This window comes from Zonotrichia leucophrys, chromosome 8, assembly GCF_028769735.1.
Source record: "Zonotrichia leucophrys gambelii isolate GWCS_2022_RI chromosome 8, RI_Zleu_2.0, whole genome shotgun sequence".
In the NCBI taxonomy this organism is placed as follows: Eukaryota; Metazoa; Chordata; class Aves; order Passeriformes; family Passerellidae; genus Zonotrichia; species Zonotrichia leucophrys.
In genome coordinates, this window is record NC_088178.1 from 30,873,937 (window position 1) to 30,892,883 (window position 18,947).

Genomic DNA, 18,947 nt, shown 5'->3' on the forward strand with positions numbered 1-18,947 from the left:
GTCCGCGCAGCCATCGGAGAGGCCCTGGGCGAGCCCGCCGAGCCCCGCACCCCTGCAGCGTCCCTGCCCCGCCTCCGCTGGGACCCCCGCACTGCGCGGGGCTGCTCCGAAGCCTCGGGGCGGGCGGAGAGGCCGGGCGGCCAGGGCAGCCGCGCCCGCTCGTCACCCGGCGGAGCCGGCTCCGGACGCCGCACGAAACAGGGAGATCACCCGCACGCTGGTTTTCCTCCAGCACCGCACTATGAATTACCGCTGCTCGTAACCTCATGGTCGCCGCGGGAAATCACGCGCACATAGACGTTGTTGATTCCTAACGCTGTATTTTCAGAGCGAAAAGGCGCATAGGAAGGGGATTGTTTCATAGAAATCTAACCCGCAGTCCTTCTCGGAGCGCGCACCAACCTCATTAATTATCTTGTTGAAGGCGCAGGAAAAACAAAGACGATCGACAACCTTAACACTGCTCCCGGCCGTGCCCGATCCGCCGCGACAGGGCTCGCCGCGGGCTCTCATCACGGTGGCCCGGCCCCGCCGCAACGCATCCCTCGGAGCCCCTCGCCAGGTGCTCATTTTCTGTCGTGCTACCTGCGACAGACGACAGCAGTGCTGTCCTGCCTCTGTCGGTCACGGAAGGGGAGATCCGCGTGGGGGGCAGGATGGGGGCTCGGCAGGATCCGCGCTGGTCCTGCTCCGAGCCGAGCGCTCCGCTCCGCCCCGCCGCGACCCGCAGGGCGGCCCGAGCACTCGGCCGCTGGCGCCCCGACCTGCGCTGCTGCGGACAGGGAGCAGAGCCCCAGGGGGAGCCCTACTGCGGGGGGCCTTGGAGCGCGGCGGGCACGGTTACCGGGCGCCCTACGGGGCCGCAGCCTGCGGGGCGGGTGCTCGGGCCGGATCGGGGGCCGCGTTTGCGTCGGAGTTTGAGCGAGCACACCCCGGGCCCTTGCGGGAGAAGGCCAGCTCCGGGTCAGCACAGGTGTTGGTAAGGGCCCGGCCGGTGCTCCCCGGGGCCAGCCTTGTCAGTGTTCCCTGCCGGCGCTCGGTGCTCTGGACGCCGAGCCGCGTTACGGCCATCCGAAACCCCAAAGCCCTGCTTGCCTCGCTGAGGCAGCGGCGTCAGGGACACCGAGACTGGATGTCAGGGGGATTCTGCCCACGGTTAGATCGGTTAAAACCGCTAGACAAACGAGTAATTGACGGGACGTCCCGGCTTTGCCGAAATTCGCCACAGCGGAGTTACGGTTTCACAAGATCGGGTCTCGGGATTTGAAACAAGGATTATCTTTTTTAGCAGGAGAGCAGTACGGGGCTTCTCCTTCCACACAGCTCCTCAAATGCAGAATTCCCTGCATCATGTTTAGAAACGTAGGGGCAATTCTCTCAGGTCACTTTACAGAGGCTCAGCAGCACGTCCTGCATCCGTGGTGAGGCGAGGCTGAACCACAGAGGTGAGGGGAAAGATGGAAACTAAACGACAAGTTTAATTAAAAGCAGCTGGCTGGTTAAACACCTGCCTAGAAGTAGATACCCGGTTGTTTATCTCACCTGCGAGGGACGAGCTACTGCTTTATTCTTCTCCAATGTTCCAAGAGCATACCAATGGTGCTTGATGCGAGGGAACTCTGCAGACAAGATTTGTAATCGTGGAGAAAGGATGCCCGTAACCCACAGCCTCTCCACGGAGAGACGCCGGCTGGTTCTGCAGGTAGTGAGGGACAGTCGGCTCCGCACCCTCTGTTCCTGGTGCCACCGGGACACCGGTGCTAATCAGCAGCACCTGTGGGAGCTTAGCGCCGGAGGAGCGCTTCCATAGCTCAGGTCCTTCTATTTTAGTTAAATGGGAGAGGTTTTATTATGGGAGGTGCAAGTAGGAGATGAGGTAGTGAGACAGATAGAGGAGCTGTGAGTTTGAGCTGCAGGATTCGCTTGGGCTTTAGGAGTACGGGAAAATCGCTCGTACTGGCTCTTCCTTTCCATCGTGTCTTTTCTTCGCTAATAGGGAGATGTGACTGGAACGTGTGCGTAGACTGGGGTGATCGGGGGAAGTTGTGGCAAAAGATTAGGACAAGTGAGGGGGTTCTCAGGGGTGTTGTTTTTTGTTGTTGTTTTGTTGGGGGGGTTCCGTGCCTCCTCCCCTCGCTAAATCCGCACGGGCTCGCTAGTGGAGATAACGGCCCCGCCGCGCTGGAAGGCGGGTTCTGTGCAGGAGGTGAGGCCAGCGGGGCAGGTCCACCCACTTGAAAACAAAACTTTTTTCCTGCAGGCGCTGAGAGCAGAGACCGGCGCGGGGTCCCCGGAGCCGGCTCGCCGCCCGCCGGGGGCTGGAATGTGGTAGGGTAGGGCCATGTATTGGAAGAGTGACCCGATGTTCGTCTGCAGGCTGGAGGACAAGGACCTGCCCGCGCTCGGGGGCCCGGCGGAGAAGGTGCGCGGGCGCGGGGGGCGGCGCGGCTCGGCGGGGCTGCGGCCTCGGCCATGGCGCTCCCGCCGGGTCCCGCGGACACCGCGGCCTCCACCGGGGTCCTGGCGGGACCCGCAGGCATCGGCGGGCCGGACCGGGCCGGCGCAGGGCTCCTGGGCGTGGCGGGGCACTGACCGTTGTCTCCCCGCGCTCCCGCAGGCCAGCCCCGCAGCAGCTGACGAGGACTCCTGCTCTTCCTCCGCTGCCCTGTCGCCGTCCTCATCGCCGAGGTCCATGGCCTCAGGCTCAGGCTGCGCCCCCGGCAAGTGCGTGTGCAGCAGCTGCGGCCTGGAGATTGTGGACAAGTACCTGCTCAAGGTAAGGGCGCCCGACCCGGAGCCCCCTTCGTCTGGCGACTTCCCTCACCGCTGAAGCCGGAGGGCGGCCTGCCTAGGCAGAGCCTGCCCGGGTGGCCGGTAGTGCCCGGAGAGCCTCGGGGAACCGGGCCGGTGGGATCCGGGGGGCCTATCGCTCCGCTCAGCCCTCCCCTCCCGCGGAGCTGCCGCGGACACGGGAGCGCGGGGTCCCAGCGCGTTTGTTGGCGGCGCTCGGGCCAGAGAAGGGACCCTAGCTGCTGTCGGTGTTTCGGGAGGCGCTGCTTGCTCTGGGCTGCGTGCTCCTGACGCACCGGGAGAAGCGCGGAAGCGAATGGAACGGGGGGTCCCGACGGCGGCGATTCCCGCGCTCTCTCGGTCAGATGGCGGCGGCGCGACCTGCGTTTTACTGACATAGGTCTGGGGGGAACAGCGTGAGTCTCAAAGCCAAAAATGCCTCTTGAGAAATGGAATAAGTTATTCCTGCAAGAGGCGGTTAACTAATATATTTGAAGGAAACGAGCTGCATGCGTGCAGAGCTGTTCTGTTGTCTTAGCAATCAGAACCGAGTAAGATAATTTAAAAACAAATAAACAAAGCCAAGTGGCTTTAAATATGAAGCGTTACTGCGGGAGGAGGTGTGGGAGGGAAGTTTATTTGCTTTTCGTATTACAGCCGTTAAAATTATTCTGGGTCAGAGTTTTGCCGTCTTTCCTCTCAAAATTGAGTGTTACGATCATGGCAGAAGTCGGTTGATTCCATCAATCTTAGACTAAGTTGTTGTATAGTCGCAAATTGATAGGGAGTAACACCCCTGGAAAGACATCCGTGGTGTTGTTAAATCATCCGGTTGGGTCTTAGTTGAGGTGGGGAGGTCTAAGTAAAATGCCTGCGGAGTTAGTGTCCATTTAAAATGGGGCTGGTGCAGGAGCTGCCGCGCATCCCTGGTTCGGGTGACCCCGTCTCCCTTTCAGCAGCTTGGGCGGGTGGACAAGGACCAAAACTGACTTGAACTCAATTTCAGTTCTGTTAACTCCCGTGACGTTTTGGCAGCTCATTGATAGTTTACTAATCACTGCTGTCTCCTATCTGAACAACCAGGATAACGGGACTTGGAGCAAAAGACCTCTAAATTATTTAGCCTTGAGTTTAAATTAGCTGTTACTGCTTCTTGTGTAGGCAGTGAGGAATCGATGCTGGTATGCTAGTGTCCAGCAGCAGCACACCTTTCAGCTTCATCCCTGTCAACTGACAAACAGGAGCACAGACAAATGGCATTAAATGGGACAACCAGGGAGTTGCTGGTGTCCCGCTCTTAGGAAGGGCATTGATCTCTGAAGAGGCGGTGGCTGGCTCCGAGTGGCTGGGATGTGGGCTCACGTCGCTCAGAGCTGCGTGCCAGGGCTGGATGCAGAGCTAGGGAGGCCCGGGCAGCCCTGGCGCGGCAGGACCGGCTGCAGGGCACGCTCAGCGCTGCCCCAGCTGCGTGCCAGGGCTGGATGCAGAGCTAGGGAGGCCCGGGGAGCCCCGGCACGGCTGCAGGGCACGCTCAGCGCTGCCCCTCCGCTCCGCGGCCTTTCCGAGAGCTGCCCGCAGGGTGAGTTTGGTGATAGCCAGCAACTGCCATCAACAGCTTCATGTATTGTGTGTAAACTTGTCAGCATGTGGGAAGGTGGCTGCCGACAAGGATAAGGGTTAGGACAGCATTGGGCAAACGGCAATATTGCAGCCTGAAGAATGATTGAAATGGGTGATCCCAGCATGGGTGTTGGAGTCCATGCATTGCCTTCTCTGAGGTTTGTCTGGCCATGCTCTGATGAAAGGCACATTCCAGATTACCTCAAATCTGCTTTTCCATAGGGAATATATAGGCTGTTTGGTATGAGATGAGAAATTGCCTCAGTGGGGAGAAACAAATTAAAACATAATCATTCTTTGGTTTTCAGAATTCCTCCTCTACAGTATGGGATTATCCAGAGGGTTATTACTTAATTTTTGTGGTCACTGAGAGTCTTGGGTTGTCAAATGATTTATTTAGGTGATGTGCAATGTCTGTGCAATTAAGAGTTCCTTTTATAGGAAAGTAGAAATTAAAATAATTGCTCTCATTTTATTTATTTTATATGCCCCAAAATGATATGTAAGTTTCCAAAAATGCTGATTTCTACTGCATTCCATGACTATGTTTAGTTTTGCTATGGACATACTAAAGAAATATTGAACTTGCTATTAAAACACCTGCTGCTGTTTTGAAACTCAGATGCCATTCACCAAATTTGCTTTAACAGAAACATGGCAAATGGAGGAGTGGTTCATAGTGTATTTCTATTTGACAGATCTTTTTCCCGTGTTTTAAAATTTTAAAAAACTTTGCAACGTTTGTTTTTTGTTAGGCAGGAATCTGTGCAGACTAGGAAATAGAAGTGTGCTAGTTAGTTGCCTTTCTAAGGTCACATAAGGCCAAAATTTGCTCTCTTACTCTAGTGCTATGAGAACAGAACTGGCCACAAAACACCGGCACGGAACTTGTATCTCTTGCTTCCTCTTCTACTGCTTTTAATTACAAACCCATGAAAGCTTATTCTGAAGACTTGAATCAAATTAGTTTACCTTCAATATACGTGCAGTCCTATAGAGAAAACATTTTGCATTCAAGATAACTTTTCTGTGAATCATGGTGCACATAACATTTGATCATTTCTGGGAAAACCCAGAGTTTGTAAATATAAAATGCAATATTGGTAGTATGGGTATTGAGGGGTGGGTTTTTGTTGGGTTTTTGCAGGTGAATGACCTCTGCTGGCACGTGCGCTGCCTCTCATGCAGCGTTTGCAGAACGTCCTTGGGAAGGCACACCAGCTGCTACATCAAAGATAAAGACATCTTCTGCAAACTGGATTATTTCAGGTATATCATACAGGAATATCATTTATCAGATAACTTGTTATACTTGCTTGTTTCTTTTCACTTCAGCCACAAGTGAAATTCACTTGAGACTTTTTCATTTGCTAGGTTTATTTTCAGCAGTTTAAACTATGGCTTTGCTTGAGGAGGGACTTGGGGAACCCTAAGTCTGTGTAACGTCACCTCCTGCTAAGTCTCCAATCTGCCCTTCCCCTGTTGCACATAGCTGCTGTATTTATACCATCACTTACTCGTGTATGCATGGAGGAGTCCCTGCTGCAGTTTGGTTGTAAAGCCATCCTGTGTGCAAGGAGTCGTCCTTGGATAAAGCTGGCTGAGAATGCAATGTAAAATTGAGATGGTCTGTTTGGAGCAGTGCTTCACTGGTGTAGGGCTTAAGGCATCGCAAGGAGCTGTAAAATCAACCCAGAATGAATCCCATTATATTTAAAAGAAGCTTTCAGCAGTTATACTTTTCTGTGATCAGTTTGATTTAGAATGTGATTCCTTCAAAATTACAGGCTAACCTTGCAAGGAAGAATATTATTTGTGTTGGCAATGGAGTATTCAGGATGCAGAGTCTTTGATCCAGAAAGCAGAAAAAATTGCTGCAGTTAATTTTGATGTGATTGCTAGTACTTCTCTAGTTGGATTGCTAGACCAAACTGTTTCTGGGGTTCTTAGGTGTGCAGTGAATAGATTGCATCCAGCTAGTCAAGTTTGAGACGTAGTGGGAGGGGGCAAGCTGCGTGCTGTAAACTTCTGAAAAAACTAAATTTGTGGGACTTGAAAAAAATTTGGGTCTGCAAAGATCCTGGGGACAAATGCTTATCTAAATAATCAACATATTTTGATGGCTACTTTCCTCTTCAAAGAGAAATTTTTCTAGTGTAATAATGCAGACTTTCTAGTTTATTTCAAAATCATAATGTGATGTGAATTGAGGAAATAACTATGAAGATGCAGGTTTTCCCCTGTCTGCTGAAGATGCTAAAGATTAGTAAAGGGGTAATCTAGCTAAATGTATTAATTCAGACTACCACTAGAATAATGTGAAATACATTTGAAAAACTGGAAGAATTTTCAAGAGTCTGCTGTTTCCATCTTTCAGCTTTTAAGAGTAATTATCTCTATAAAAGGAATGATGAGGAGCCATGAATTCATGAAGCAGTTAAAATGCTTTGATTTTGCTCTTTGCCTTCTGAAAATAACAAACCTCTGTATTTCAGTAGTGTCTTGCCTTAAGCTATCATACAGAAACTTGCTGATTTTCCCTTTTTTTGCAATGCCAGCGCAGACGTGCCGTGGGCTGAGCCGCGCTGCCACAGCCCGGTCACCGCTGATGCTGCGGGGCCCTGGCTGTGCCCGGCCGGGTCTCAGCTCCCCCCGGTCACCCCGATCCTGCGGGGGCCTGGCGGTGCCCGGCCGGGTCTCAGCTCCCCCCGGTCACCCCGATCCTGCGGGGGCCTGGCGGTGCCCGGCCGGTTTCAGCTTGCCCCGGTTCTCGTTGCAGGCGCTACGGCACTCGCTGCTCGCGCTGCGGGCGCCACATCCACTCCACGGACTGGGTCCGGCGGGCCAAGGGCAACGTGTACCACCTGGCGTGCTTCGCCTGCTTCTCCTGCAAGAGACAGCTCTCCACGGGAGAGGAGTTCGCGCTGGTCGAGGAGAAAGTCCTCTGCAGAGTACATTACGACTGCATGTTGGACAATTTGAAAAGAGAAGTTGAAAATGGTAACATACTGCTTAAGAACTATGTTTGTGGTTCAGATTTAATTAAATTGTCGGGGTCTGCTCCATTTTCCACACTGGGAGATAATTGACTGGTTTTACTAAGACTGGAAGCACAGGTACTTGAATCAAAATAATGGTAAATTATTTAATATTCAGGGGATTTTATTTGTTTGCTTTGGTTTTGCAGTTTTGATTTGGGTTGGGTTTTTTGTTTGGTTGGCTTTTTGGTTGTAGGTTTTTTTGGGGTTTTTTTTTTGGGTGTTGTATTATTGTATTGTTTTAGTGCTATGGGGGTTTTTGGGTTTTTTTTTTTTTTTAGTCTGCAGAACTTGTTTTGTATCCTAAGGAAAATAAAATATCAGCATATCCTGTTGATAAAACATCATGTTAGATTTATTTCTTCCCCCACTTGCAAGGGAGTTGTTTAGGGCATAATGTGTTATGATGCTAGATCAATTGAATTTTGAATAGATTGTGGGGTTTTTTTAAGCTGAAATTCGGCTGACCAACTACTGTTGGTTATTGTTGGAGAACAACCTGACTTACAGCAACATTGTGAATGTTTAGAAGGCAGTGTTGTTTTCTTTTTAATGTTTCAGGTAATGGGATTAGTGTGGAAGGAGCATTACTAACAGAACAAGATGTTAATCATCCAAAACCAGCAAAAAGAGCTCGGACCAGCTTCACAGCAGATCAGCTCCAGGTAGAGACAGTGCTAAAAACTTGTGTAGCTCAGGTTAAGCAGGACATGGGCGCTGAACCAATAGAAAGTTTTATGCATACAGGGGGAAAGAGAAGCTTGAATGCTTTAAACTACTTCATAAACTATCAAGACACAGCATGTTTCTGGAAGTTTAAATAGTACTCTTCAAGCTCTTTATTTCCCTGGGGGAAGGTTGTAATTCTGAAGAGTGGAAACAAAAAAGGTGGTTCTATTTGATTGCTCGATGAAATCTATTTAATCAGCCATTTACATCACTAAGCATAATAAAAACAAAATATTTTTTAGATTATGTAATGTGAAAAGTTTTCTGAAGATGGCTACTGTATGTGATTTCAAGACATTAATAAGGTGGAAGTTGGAATTGTTGTAGTGCCTGCATCTCCTCCACTTTCCAGGTTTCTTGTCTTTTTGCTGCCTTGACAAGAGTTAACTTCTATTGAGACAGTTTAGAGCTACTTCAAACTCTAGATAAGCACTTGAATTAGCTTTCTAGGGAAAAACTCTAAGATAGGGCCAGATTCCAATGAAAGAGGGGATGCTGAGACAAGATTTAGAGGTTTTAACCTGTAGTGAGAAGGAAGTTGTGACTTTCTACCTAATCCTGGCTGTACATTCCTGCCTTCAGTTTAACAGGTCTTTGACTTTCTGGTAACAATGTGACTTATTTTGTTGGCTTGTCCTCTAATAGTGAAAGCAGTTGAGAAATTCATCTTGAGGTGTAATAACATGTGAGGTGTTAAGGTAGTGCTATAAAAAAGGGCATGAAGTTGTTCAAAGCTTCTATTATAGTCATGACTGGAGAGAGGAGGTGGTGTTAAAACACAAAACAAGCATGTAAACAATAATCCAACTGGGTGCACAGGCCAAGGGCTCTGGACATTGAGCCTGAACTTCAGGAAAAGGGAACTTTTTTGCCCAGCAGAAGCTGAAAGGGAGATAAGACCAGCCATTAGGATGGGAACTGTATTCAGGGGTTCTTCGCAGCTGCTGTTATTCAAACTTCCATGTTCCCTTCTTTTCCCGTTTAAAGTAGATTGTAACATACTTTAGCAGGTGTTTGAGGTGTTATGGCATCTTGTTAGTTCATGTTACTTTCTCTCTGCTTGCTGTACCTCTGTACCTGTCCTCAAGGCTGCTATAAGACTTTATTTCCAACAAGAGAAACGTTGGGATAAGTGCACTGTCAGAGTTGGCAGCATGTAATTACCTCACAAAGTACTTGTACAAAAGAATGTCCACACTTTTCTGATGGTTTTGTTCTTTAGCACCTCCCAGGACCTGAAAAGGCTCCCAGAATGCCAGAGAGGCAGTTTGAATAAGGGCTTGGAGTGACGGGACAAGGGGAAATGGCTCCCACTGCCAGAGGGCAGGGATGGATGGGATATTGGGAATTGGGAATTGTTCCCTGGCACAGGTGCCCAGAGCAGCTGTGGCTGCCCTGGATCCCTGGCAGTGCCCAAGGCCAGGCTGGACACTGGGGCTGGAGCACCTGGGACAGTGGGAGGAGTGGGAGGTGTCCATGCCCATGGCATAGGATTGGAACAAGGTGAGCTTTTAAGGTTCCTTCCAACCCAAACCAGTCTATGATTCTATGAAAAATTACAAAAGTAAATAGTTTGAATCTTCAAAGATGAAGTCAGGCAAAGTTTGATGGGTCAAAAATCCAAAAAACAAAATAATGCTTTGAAATTGCTGGAGATACCCTGCAGAAATCCATGAAGCCCTACTTTCACAAACAGGCCGAATCCTTAAAGCCTGTGAAAGTTTTCAGGATGCAGGCCAAATTGACATTTTCTTCCTCAGAAAAAAGGTGTAATTTGTATTCTTAAGAGAAGTGCTGACTACTTCAATTTTCTGTCAAAAGATGAGTGGCCAAACCGTCAGAAAGGCCAGGTTAGCCACAGTGGAGCCTGTTTCTTGGGGTGGTAAAAGACAAAGGAAACAGAGCATTCCTGTATCCTCCATGGAGATGAAAAGAAGATCAATTACTCCATTTAACATAGGATGCAGATAGTGATTGACAAGTTCAGAGTGATGGATCATGGCTCATGCCTTTTTTATGCTGTGGTCTGCTGCTATAGGTGTTTATTGAGCATATTTGAGTTGCTCTGCAGTAAATTTTCTCCTATAGTTCTTTTAACACATTCTTACAGAGGACTTCTTCCAGTTTTTACTACTGCCAAGCAGAATGGATTTCTTTAATTTCTGATAAATGTCACAGCTCAGTCAAGCATAGCAAGGACTTGTACTTTGGCTTTGGGAGATTTTTTTTTTAATGTATTGAGTACTCTCTAGAGACTAGTGATCACAAGAAACGTTTCCTGAAGACAAGCAAGGAGTAGTACTGTAGTCTGAAAATACTGTCTAATGTGGCTTTTGATACAAATGCTCCTACAGTTTCGTGCCTTGCCTTTTCAGGTTATGCAAGCACAGTTTGCTCAGGACAACAATCCAGATGCACAAACACTTCAGAAACTGGCAGAAAGAACAGGCTTGAGCAGGCGTGTTATACAGGTAACAGTGTGAAGTTACTTGACTCACAGTCTGGTACTCATCCATTGGAAATGTTCAACCAAATTTTTTTCTGAGGTTATTCTAACATGGAAAAAGATCCTAATCTCTTTTAACTTTGGACAACATCCTTAGTCAGGAATAGGTCTAGAACAAGCATCGTAATTTGGAAAACTTGCTATATTCCTCTTGTACTTTGTGTGAAGGAATTAAGTCTTCTAGGAAGAAACTTCTCAGCCTAAACAGTATAGAAATTTGTAATAATTTATTTCAAATATATATTTGACTGCAGTAGTCTGTTCTTAAGACCTGCACTCTTTTTGGAAGCGTCTGTGGTATGACATTGGGAACAAGTGAATATCTAGTCATTTGTTATAGAGAGCAGAGTTAAAATATGCACCCATGCCAACCAAAACTGAAACACAAATTCTGAATCCTTGCTTGAAGATGTCTCTCAGCAAAAATATGGATGCACTTTTTTAAAATCACATACACAAATGTGATTTTAAAACTATAATACAAATTCTATATTTATATGTTAATATAAATAAAAATTAATTTTGAGCTGCCTTGGCTCATTCTAGCCTGGAAGATTGACAGAGTGTTTCTATAGAAATGAGGTATCTGGCTGCTGCAATCAATCCTTAAAAAAAAAAAAAAAAAAAGAAGGAAGTCTTTTCCATGTGAAAAGGCCAAGTGGGTGCATTGTATGTGAAAGATGCTTTGCTGCCAGTAGCTCCAGGCAGGGAGGAGGCTGGGAGGCGCTGGGTGCCAGCAGAGCAGGGCTGCAGGTGATGTGATGTTTCTTGGCCTGGGCACACCGGCCCTGGAGATGCCCAGCCCTGTCCCTGTCCTTGGTGGGCTGCTGGCTACTGAAAATGCATTCCTGACTTGACCACACTTGTGTGTTTAGAATGTCAGCGTTGCATCCAAGGCCAAATGAACTATGCAAACTCAGCTTAAGATAAACTCCAAGGCTGTTGTTGTTGTGCAAGTATTGAATGTGATCTATCAATGCGATGTATTTTTCCCTCTTTTTCAGGTGTGGTTTCAGAATTGCAGAGCACGCCATAAGAAACATGTTAGTCCTAATCATTCATCCACTGCTCCCGTCACAGCAGTCCAGCCCTCCAGGTTGTCTCCACCCATGTTAGAAGAAATGGCATACTCTGCATATGTACCCCAGGATGGGACTATGCTCACTGCTCTGCACAGCTACATGGATGGTAGGTATAACAGCCTTGCTATTTTTCTCCTCATAAAACCGTTATCAGCTGTAGCAAAACCAGTTTACCTTTCTGATTAAAGAAACCTAATGGATACATCAATACTGTACTTGCTATCTACACCTCATTAAGAAAGTAGTAGACCTTCACTGCAACAGCATGGCTGAAGATCTGAGTATGAAGACCACTATTTGTGCTTCTTCTGGTTTATTAAAACAAGAATAAGAAATTAAATACGTATTTAAACATTTACTTCACATATTTTAATAACATTTAATTTTAATGAAAACTGTTTGGCACCTGCTCTCTGGCTTTTGTCCTATGGACTATGAGTATGCTCAATCCAGCAAATTCCCTGAAAGCTTCAGCTTTCCTCTCACACAATGGGAGAGAGTGGGAGAGGCTGGTGGTGAAAAGTGCTTCAATCTTCGTTTGTCTTATGACCCAGCAAGTCTACAACTTTGGGTCCTATTTGTGATTAGGAGGATTGTGAAGGTTTTGGGATAACCAGGCTGAGCTGCATTTGTGGCCTGAGCTTGTTTTCCTCCAGAGCAGTGGGGTTAAGAGTGGCCAACTGGGGAGGAGTGCAGATGCTGGGTTAGGAAAAACACAACATGCTGCAGGGCTGGGACAGTGAACTGTCATTACCAAGTGGATTCACTGACTTTTAATCTTGTGCTATTTTCAATGAAGTTGACTGGAAATATTTCTGTTTTTGTAGCTCATTCTCCTACAGCTCTTGGACTTCAGCCTTTGCTACCCCATTCAATGACACAGCTGCCACTAAGTCACACCTAATTCCTTTTCATCAGGGATCTAAACTATTAAAGATGTAACCTTAAATCACAGTGTATTGAAAATATAATTGGAAAGATATTAATGTCAACTTTTTATTTAACACCCAGAGCATTTTCAAGAAAATTTTTGCCCAGGTATGTACATCTATTTAGCCTGCAAGACACTTTTATGGATTCTGCATAAGTAACTATTAATTGTTTACAAGCCTTATTAAACACCTTTTTGTATTGTCTGGAAGTAGTCTGCTCTAGTTATGTGTGTGTTAATTTATTTGTCATCAAAAGAGCACTTTGCCTAAAAGAAAGGACTGACAATTGTGCAAAATGTTTACAATTCTTTGTGAAATTGTAGTTTATCATTAGGTTTGTATTTGTAAGTTATTGTTAAAAGTATTACCTGTATTTGAGTTGTGTAGAGCCTATATGTTAAAGCTTATTTCTGTGAGTTTACAAAAATAAATTTTGTTTGCAAATATTTTCAAAAAGAACTGAATAAAGTTTCTGCTGTAGCATGCCAAGCAAAAATGTTGCTGTGTCTATGGCTGAACTGTGATCATTTGTCAAGTGCGTAAATGGAATCTTCAATTTTAAGAGAAAGTCCCTGGTATACTGAGGAATGTTACACTGAATTCCTTCAGGAGGTCTCATATCTATTTCCATTGATAGTAAAAATAATTTAATGGACTTTTATGGATCTTGAAACACTCCAAATATGCGCTGTACAAGTGGGTACGTGCAAAGCAGTGCTGCTTCTGAGGATGCACACCTGGAGGGGGAAGGGAAACTGGGTACCCGTTGGACAGATTTTAATCTGTGGCTTGGCAAGTGGAGAACCTGAAGTCGCATTTGCTTTAACATTTTGAGTCTTTCTTCGTTCAGGTTTTGTTTTCTTCCATGTTTTTGTCTTGTGATTTTGTTAAGCAGGGCGATAAATAAGAGGCAATACTTGAATAGTCTGCTTTTTAAAAGTAAAATCTAGTCTGGCATTTTAACTGACCAAATCAAACTGCATATGAACAATGACTGGAATTCATTCAAATGCACTGCAGTCCATGGTGTTTAGAGCTGTCAATGTGCCAAGAGTGGTAGAGCATGTTTGGATATACTAGTTTGATGTGCAGAAGTTACTACAAATTCAACAGGTTTTTGGTCTTCAAAGACTAGTTCCCTTAAATGACTTAAGCAGTTAGATCCCCCTTGCTCACTTAAATTTTTTTTTTGCATCAGAAGGAAACCATATTTTGATAGGGTGTATGTGTCCATATCCCTTTTTTTTCCTCTCTCAATTATGCATTAGTGTCTACTCTGTGAAATTCCTTAATGGTGCTGGTCAAGTCATTTCAATTTGGAAAAGGTAGTGTTCTCTCTTGATGACTTTTGTGAGCAGAAATTTGATGGCAAGCTCTGAATTAATAAAGTTCTGTAAGCTGCACGCTGGCACTGTTTTAAGTGCTGCTCATAGGTGTCTGAGCTAATCTGAGTAGCCAAAACAATCTCCAGTGGTTTAAGGCTTTTATTACCCTGCCATTTTTAAAACTTTTTTTCACAAAACACCCAAAATTGAGGCTGTAGTGGAACTTGACTGACCTTACATTTCATTTGAGCATTCATAACTTCTAAATTAAATGCCCTGGGTAGAATATGGAATTCCAGATGCCGTTTTCAGTACCTAAGCTAGCTCCAGATATTTGCATGGTACCAAAGTACATGTGTAGCAGTAGACAAACCACTTTTTGTTCATTTGTCTGATGTGAAGTTTTACCAGTTAAATGCTAAATAATGTTAATTTAGATGTTAACATAAATTGGTAATTTGAATTGCAACATGGGCAGTTGCGTTGAGCCCCTTTAAGGAAAATTATTCAGTCTTATTTAAAGAACTGAGTAGCTTTAGCTTGTCTGAAACAAAAGCAAGTTTAAGCTTATTTATGAAACATCTCCTTCTGTTCAGTTCTAAAGTCAGAACAGGATTAAAGTACATGGGGGAGCAATTTTCCTATTTCCCTATGAAAATGGGAAGCAGGAGCATTGATCTTTTGCTACTGTTGAGTGCACGAGCAGATATTTGTTTGTTAAAAGCCATGTGAGAGATTTGTGGATGGGGCTGGGAAAATGCAGACTGCATTGAAAATAGGAGACTGCAGCAGAGAACCTGGGCTTTGAGTCTTCCTTTGCCAGTGCCAGAGCCGTCAGCAGCTGGTGTTGGGCTGACAGTGTTTTCAATACTCAGCCATACTACAACAGAAAACAGTCCCCTTTCTGAATGATGTAACAGTGCCATCACAAACTGCACTAATTTTATTTCCCAAGATAATCGCATGGGAGAAAGATGTCTACTGCTGCAAGTCTCACAAAACCAAAGGTTATTGCCAAAACAGGGGGAACTTAGGACAAGTAACAGTATACTAGTATATAAAAAAATACACAATTTCTTATTTTAAAATTAGGCCATTGTATGTTTAAGATAGTTACTTCATTAAAAAAAAATCACACAGGGAAGAGTTTGAGTTTTGTTTAAAATAGGTTAGCAAGTTATTCAAGTAAATTAATCATAAAAATATAATTTAAATACTATGTAAGCTGCAATACACTGAACACAGGACTCACTAGCAGCCACTTTTTTTACTATTTTCAGAAACAATCAGCAGAAATACTAGCATTCCTGCAATAGGATACAGGCATTTAGCCAAAATATGATTTTAAGATCAAAGAAGTGTATATCTATGTTATGCATAGTTAAATGCATAAAAATATTACCTTTCAACATGCACTTTGATCTTCAGTGTCTCTGCAGGAATTTGCACAGGTGACTGGGTGGGCTGGGATGCTCAGACATGCTCCACTCATACATTCAAATATGCCAGTGCAGGTTTATCACTACATCAGTTCAGAAAGAGTTGCCACTGCAATACAAGAGCCACTAATACAAAACTCTCAAAGAGTTTAACAACAATTTTTTTAAGCTCTGGTGACCCAGAACCATTACAGCTGACTGCTATACTTTGATTTGTTATCTGTTTTGGACCATTGTTAGCGTTCTCAAAAAAGCAGCCCACTTGTGAGTTTAAATATACCAATGTAATGTATTTCTGTAAGAAAGTGGAACTTTGTAAACTAAAACAAACAAACAAAAAGTAAAATAAAAACTACTAAACCCTTATGACATTATCATTTGGAGCAAAATAAGTACAGACCCTTCTCCTGGGAGGACTGAGTCTTTTCCAAACTTAGCGTCTTTCAGACTAAAATTAAAACAGATTGCCCAGAGAGCTCAGGCAAACCAACAGAAATGAGAACCTGGGACTTAATGAAATGAAAGTTGATTCAAGACAGGAAATTGATTTGGTCAGATGTGTTGAAAATGATGGCAACCAGAAACTACATTACGAAGCTCCACGTAAAACAGTCCTTTCCTTCTTTAAGCCATCTGCAGATGTGTGGATTTGCAAAGGAACATGCCAGGTTATTGCAGAAAATGCACCAAAAGCAACATTCGTCTGCAAAGTCAAACCACAAAAATGGTACACATCAGATGCTGGCTGAGACAAAACCAGAAATATTTTCATTTATCACCAGGGTCTGTTTGACTGTAACAGGTCAGTTATGTTACCATTTCCTTCTTTAGCAGAAATTTCAATCAGACCATACCACTGCTGCACTGTTACTGTGGCTCAGAGTAACTGCAGCACAGTGACAGAGCAGAGTGGTGCTAGAGCAGAGTGGGGCAGCCTCTTTTCCCCTCTCCCTGAGCAGCTGGCACCAGTGCCCGAGAGGCGCCTCCCTGAACAAGGTGCCCAGAACATCGGCGCTTCCCAAAACAAGCTCCTGACTGAAAACGAGCAGCCACGCCGTGTTCCACCAGCTGGTGACATGGGTCACTGGCCCACGCTCCAGGGCTGCCAGGGAGACTTGCCGCCATATGACACTCCTTTTGGCTAACCAAAAAGAACAAACTGTGCAAAGGTAGGATCCCTAGAAAAGACTGGAGAACAGACTGCTCGGGCAAGAGAAAAAGCTCCATGTAGCCTTTGAACTGATCTGGATGTGGATTACAGTTTCTATGGCATGCAGCCAACATTAGATTTAAATGTAATGTGAATAGCAAGAAAACCACGTGAGATAAAAAAACCCATCAGTCTGAAAACAAATTTTAAAAGAGGCAAGAAAGCAATTTTATTAGTAAACCTGACATTTGCTGAAGGAGGACAACACAACCAATAGCTGCAGTCAGTTCCAACAGGCTGCATGTGTTAACAGGAGACACTGATGTTAGTTCAAAAAATAAAAATGTCAGATTTTAATCAAAATAACAACATACATATGAGACACATAGTAAAGGTCCTCTATGCTCCAGAATCCCCTTAAAATAACTTTAATATTACAATTTACCTTCCAGCGTCTGGGGACACTATGTTAGATTCTTCAAGGCTATACCTGATCACTTGAACTCAATATTCTTTAACCTACAAAATGCTTTACTGCTATTGTTACTTTCTGGACTGAAAAAAAATTGAGCTTTACAGAAATGCTTTACAGAACAAAATGTATGAAGGTTTTGTTTGCCAAATTTGCATCAGATTAAGTGTTAAAAAGAAAAAAAAACCCCAAAACAAATAAAAGGGAAACAAAAGTAAATACACTTTCATGGAGATTAAGCATAGAACAGTAGGGTCTTTTATCTCTTCCAAGCAACTGTAATGTACCTCTTCCCATGTGGCATGGTCTCAGTCAGTCTAACTGCTAACCTGGGCTCAGGGAACACCAATATTCCTGTAAAGATCACTTTTACTTGTTCACCTGTCACGGTCTAATTTCTACTGAACTGGCCCACATCTAAACCTCCTAGACTGTGTCATTCTCCTCTCCATAAGCATTTGCTTTCACAGAATCCCAGAATGTTCTGAGTTGGAAGGGATCTTCAAAGATCAAATCCAACTCTTAGGTGAAGAGCCCACACTGGGATCAAACCCACAACTTTGTCACAAAATCCCTTTTCCAGCAGCTGCCTACCACCCTTTGTGGCACAGGCCTGGGTCGAACAAGTATTGCTACTCATGGCCAGTGACTGGACAGCACAAATCAACCAGTCTCCCCACCAAAGCTGATAGCATTTAACCCTTGCAAAAAAATAGCATCATATAGTATGTCTCATACACACTCATTTTCCCTTAAATGATATATGCAGCAACTATGCGTACACAGAGTCTATGTCTGCATATATTCACTATCCAGCCACTGAATCCCAAACACACAGCCATACCAGCTTTCTTTGCTAACTCAAAAACTTGCTTTGCTAATTCAAGGTCTCATTGCAGGGAATGCTAAATGCCAGAAGCAACCTCAGACAAGGCTCCCCACAGGGAGTGGAATGATTTACAAGGCATATCTTGAGTCCAAATTCTTCCTTTTTCCCCTCTCGAAATAGGTGCTCCACTGCTATGTCTGCTGAATTCCATCCCCATCCCCAAAAAGCTTTTGCATGGGGCTTGGTGGTGGCCTTTTCCGTTTTCTGTCCTCCAGAAAAATATACGCAAACTGGCCAGATTGGGAGTCATCTGCCACAGGTCATCTGCCTGTGATGCTCAGCCAACTCATGGTGTACAGTAAAGGTTTCTTCACTTCTCACAAAGACAGGGGAAAATAGGACTGCGAGCCTCCTAAACTCCAAAAAAGATTTCTACTGAGTTCTATGGTATCATTTCAGCAATACACCTTGCTTCATATAAGATCTCAACTCAGATTCAGACAAAACCCAGTATAGTTTATTATTACATTGTTTAAAAAAAAATCTAAATTTAAATTAAAAAATGCAACAAGCAATCCTCCGTCCTTTATAACTAAACCCCAGAATTCCTCTCCAAGCTGGAGCCGCGGCCCCTCCTGGTGCCTCCTCTGCTCTGCTCCGCTCCTCGCGGCAGCGGCTGCTCCGCACGGCCCCGCGCCCGGCGGCACCAACCGCGCCCCGCGCCCGGCGGCACCAACCGCGCCCCGCGGCACCAACCGCGCCCCGCGGCACCAACCGCGCCCGCTCCGCCCGGCGGCACCAACCGCGCCCCGCGGCACCAAACGCGCCCGGCGGCACCAACCGCGCCCCGCGGCACCAACCGCGCCCCGCGCCCCGCGGCACCAACCGCGCCCCGCGCTCCGCGGCACCAACCGCGCCCCGCGGCACCAACCGCGCCCCGCGCCCCGCGGCACCAAACGCGCCCCGCGCTCCGCGGCACCAACCGCGCCCGCTCCGCCCCAGCGCAGCCGAAGCCGCCCCGCTCCGTCCCCGTCC

At 45.8% G+C, this 18,947-nt stretch overlaps 1 protein-coding gene across 2 annotated transcripts; it reads left to right on the plus strand.

Moving 5' to 3' along the window:
* The first annotated feature begins 153 nt into the window (after positions 1-153).
* On the plus strand, positions 154-13,478 carry LHX8 (LIM homeobox 8). Of its 2 annotated transcripts, none has more exons than XM_064719203.1 (9): positions 154-562; positions 2,261-2,422; positions 2,618-2,776; positions 5,558-5,679; positions 7,190-7,410; positions 8,010-8,113; positions 10,553-10,648; positions 11,688-11,871; positions 12,593-13,478. In XM_064719203.1, exons 2-9 carry the CDS (start codon positions 2,342-2,344, stop codon positions 12,667-12,669), a joined length of 1,044 nt encoding a protein of 347 aa, XP_064575273.1. In that variant the 5' UTR covers positions 154-562; positions 2,261-2,341; the 3' UTR covers positions 12,670-13,478. The 2 variants fall into 2 exon arrangements, with proteins under 2 accessions (XP_064575273.1, XP_064575272.1); XM_064719202.1 differs by lacking the exon at positions 154-562 and adding an exon at positions 1,854-2,015.
* Positions 13,479-18,947: the final 5,469 nt, after the last annotated feature.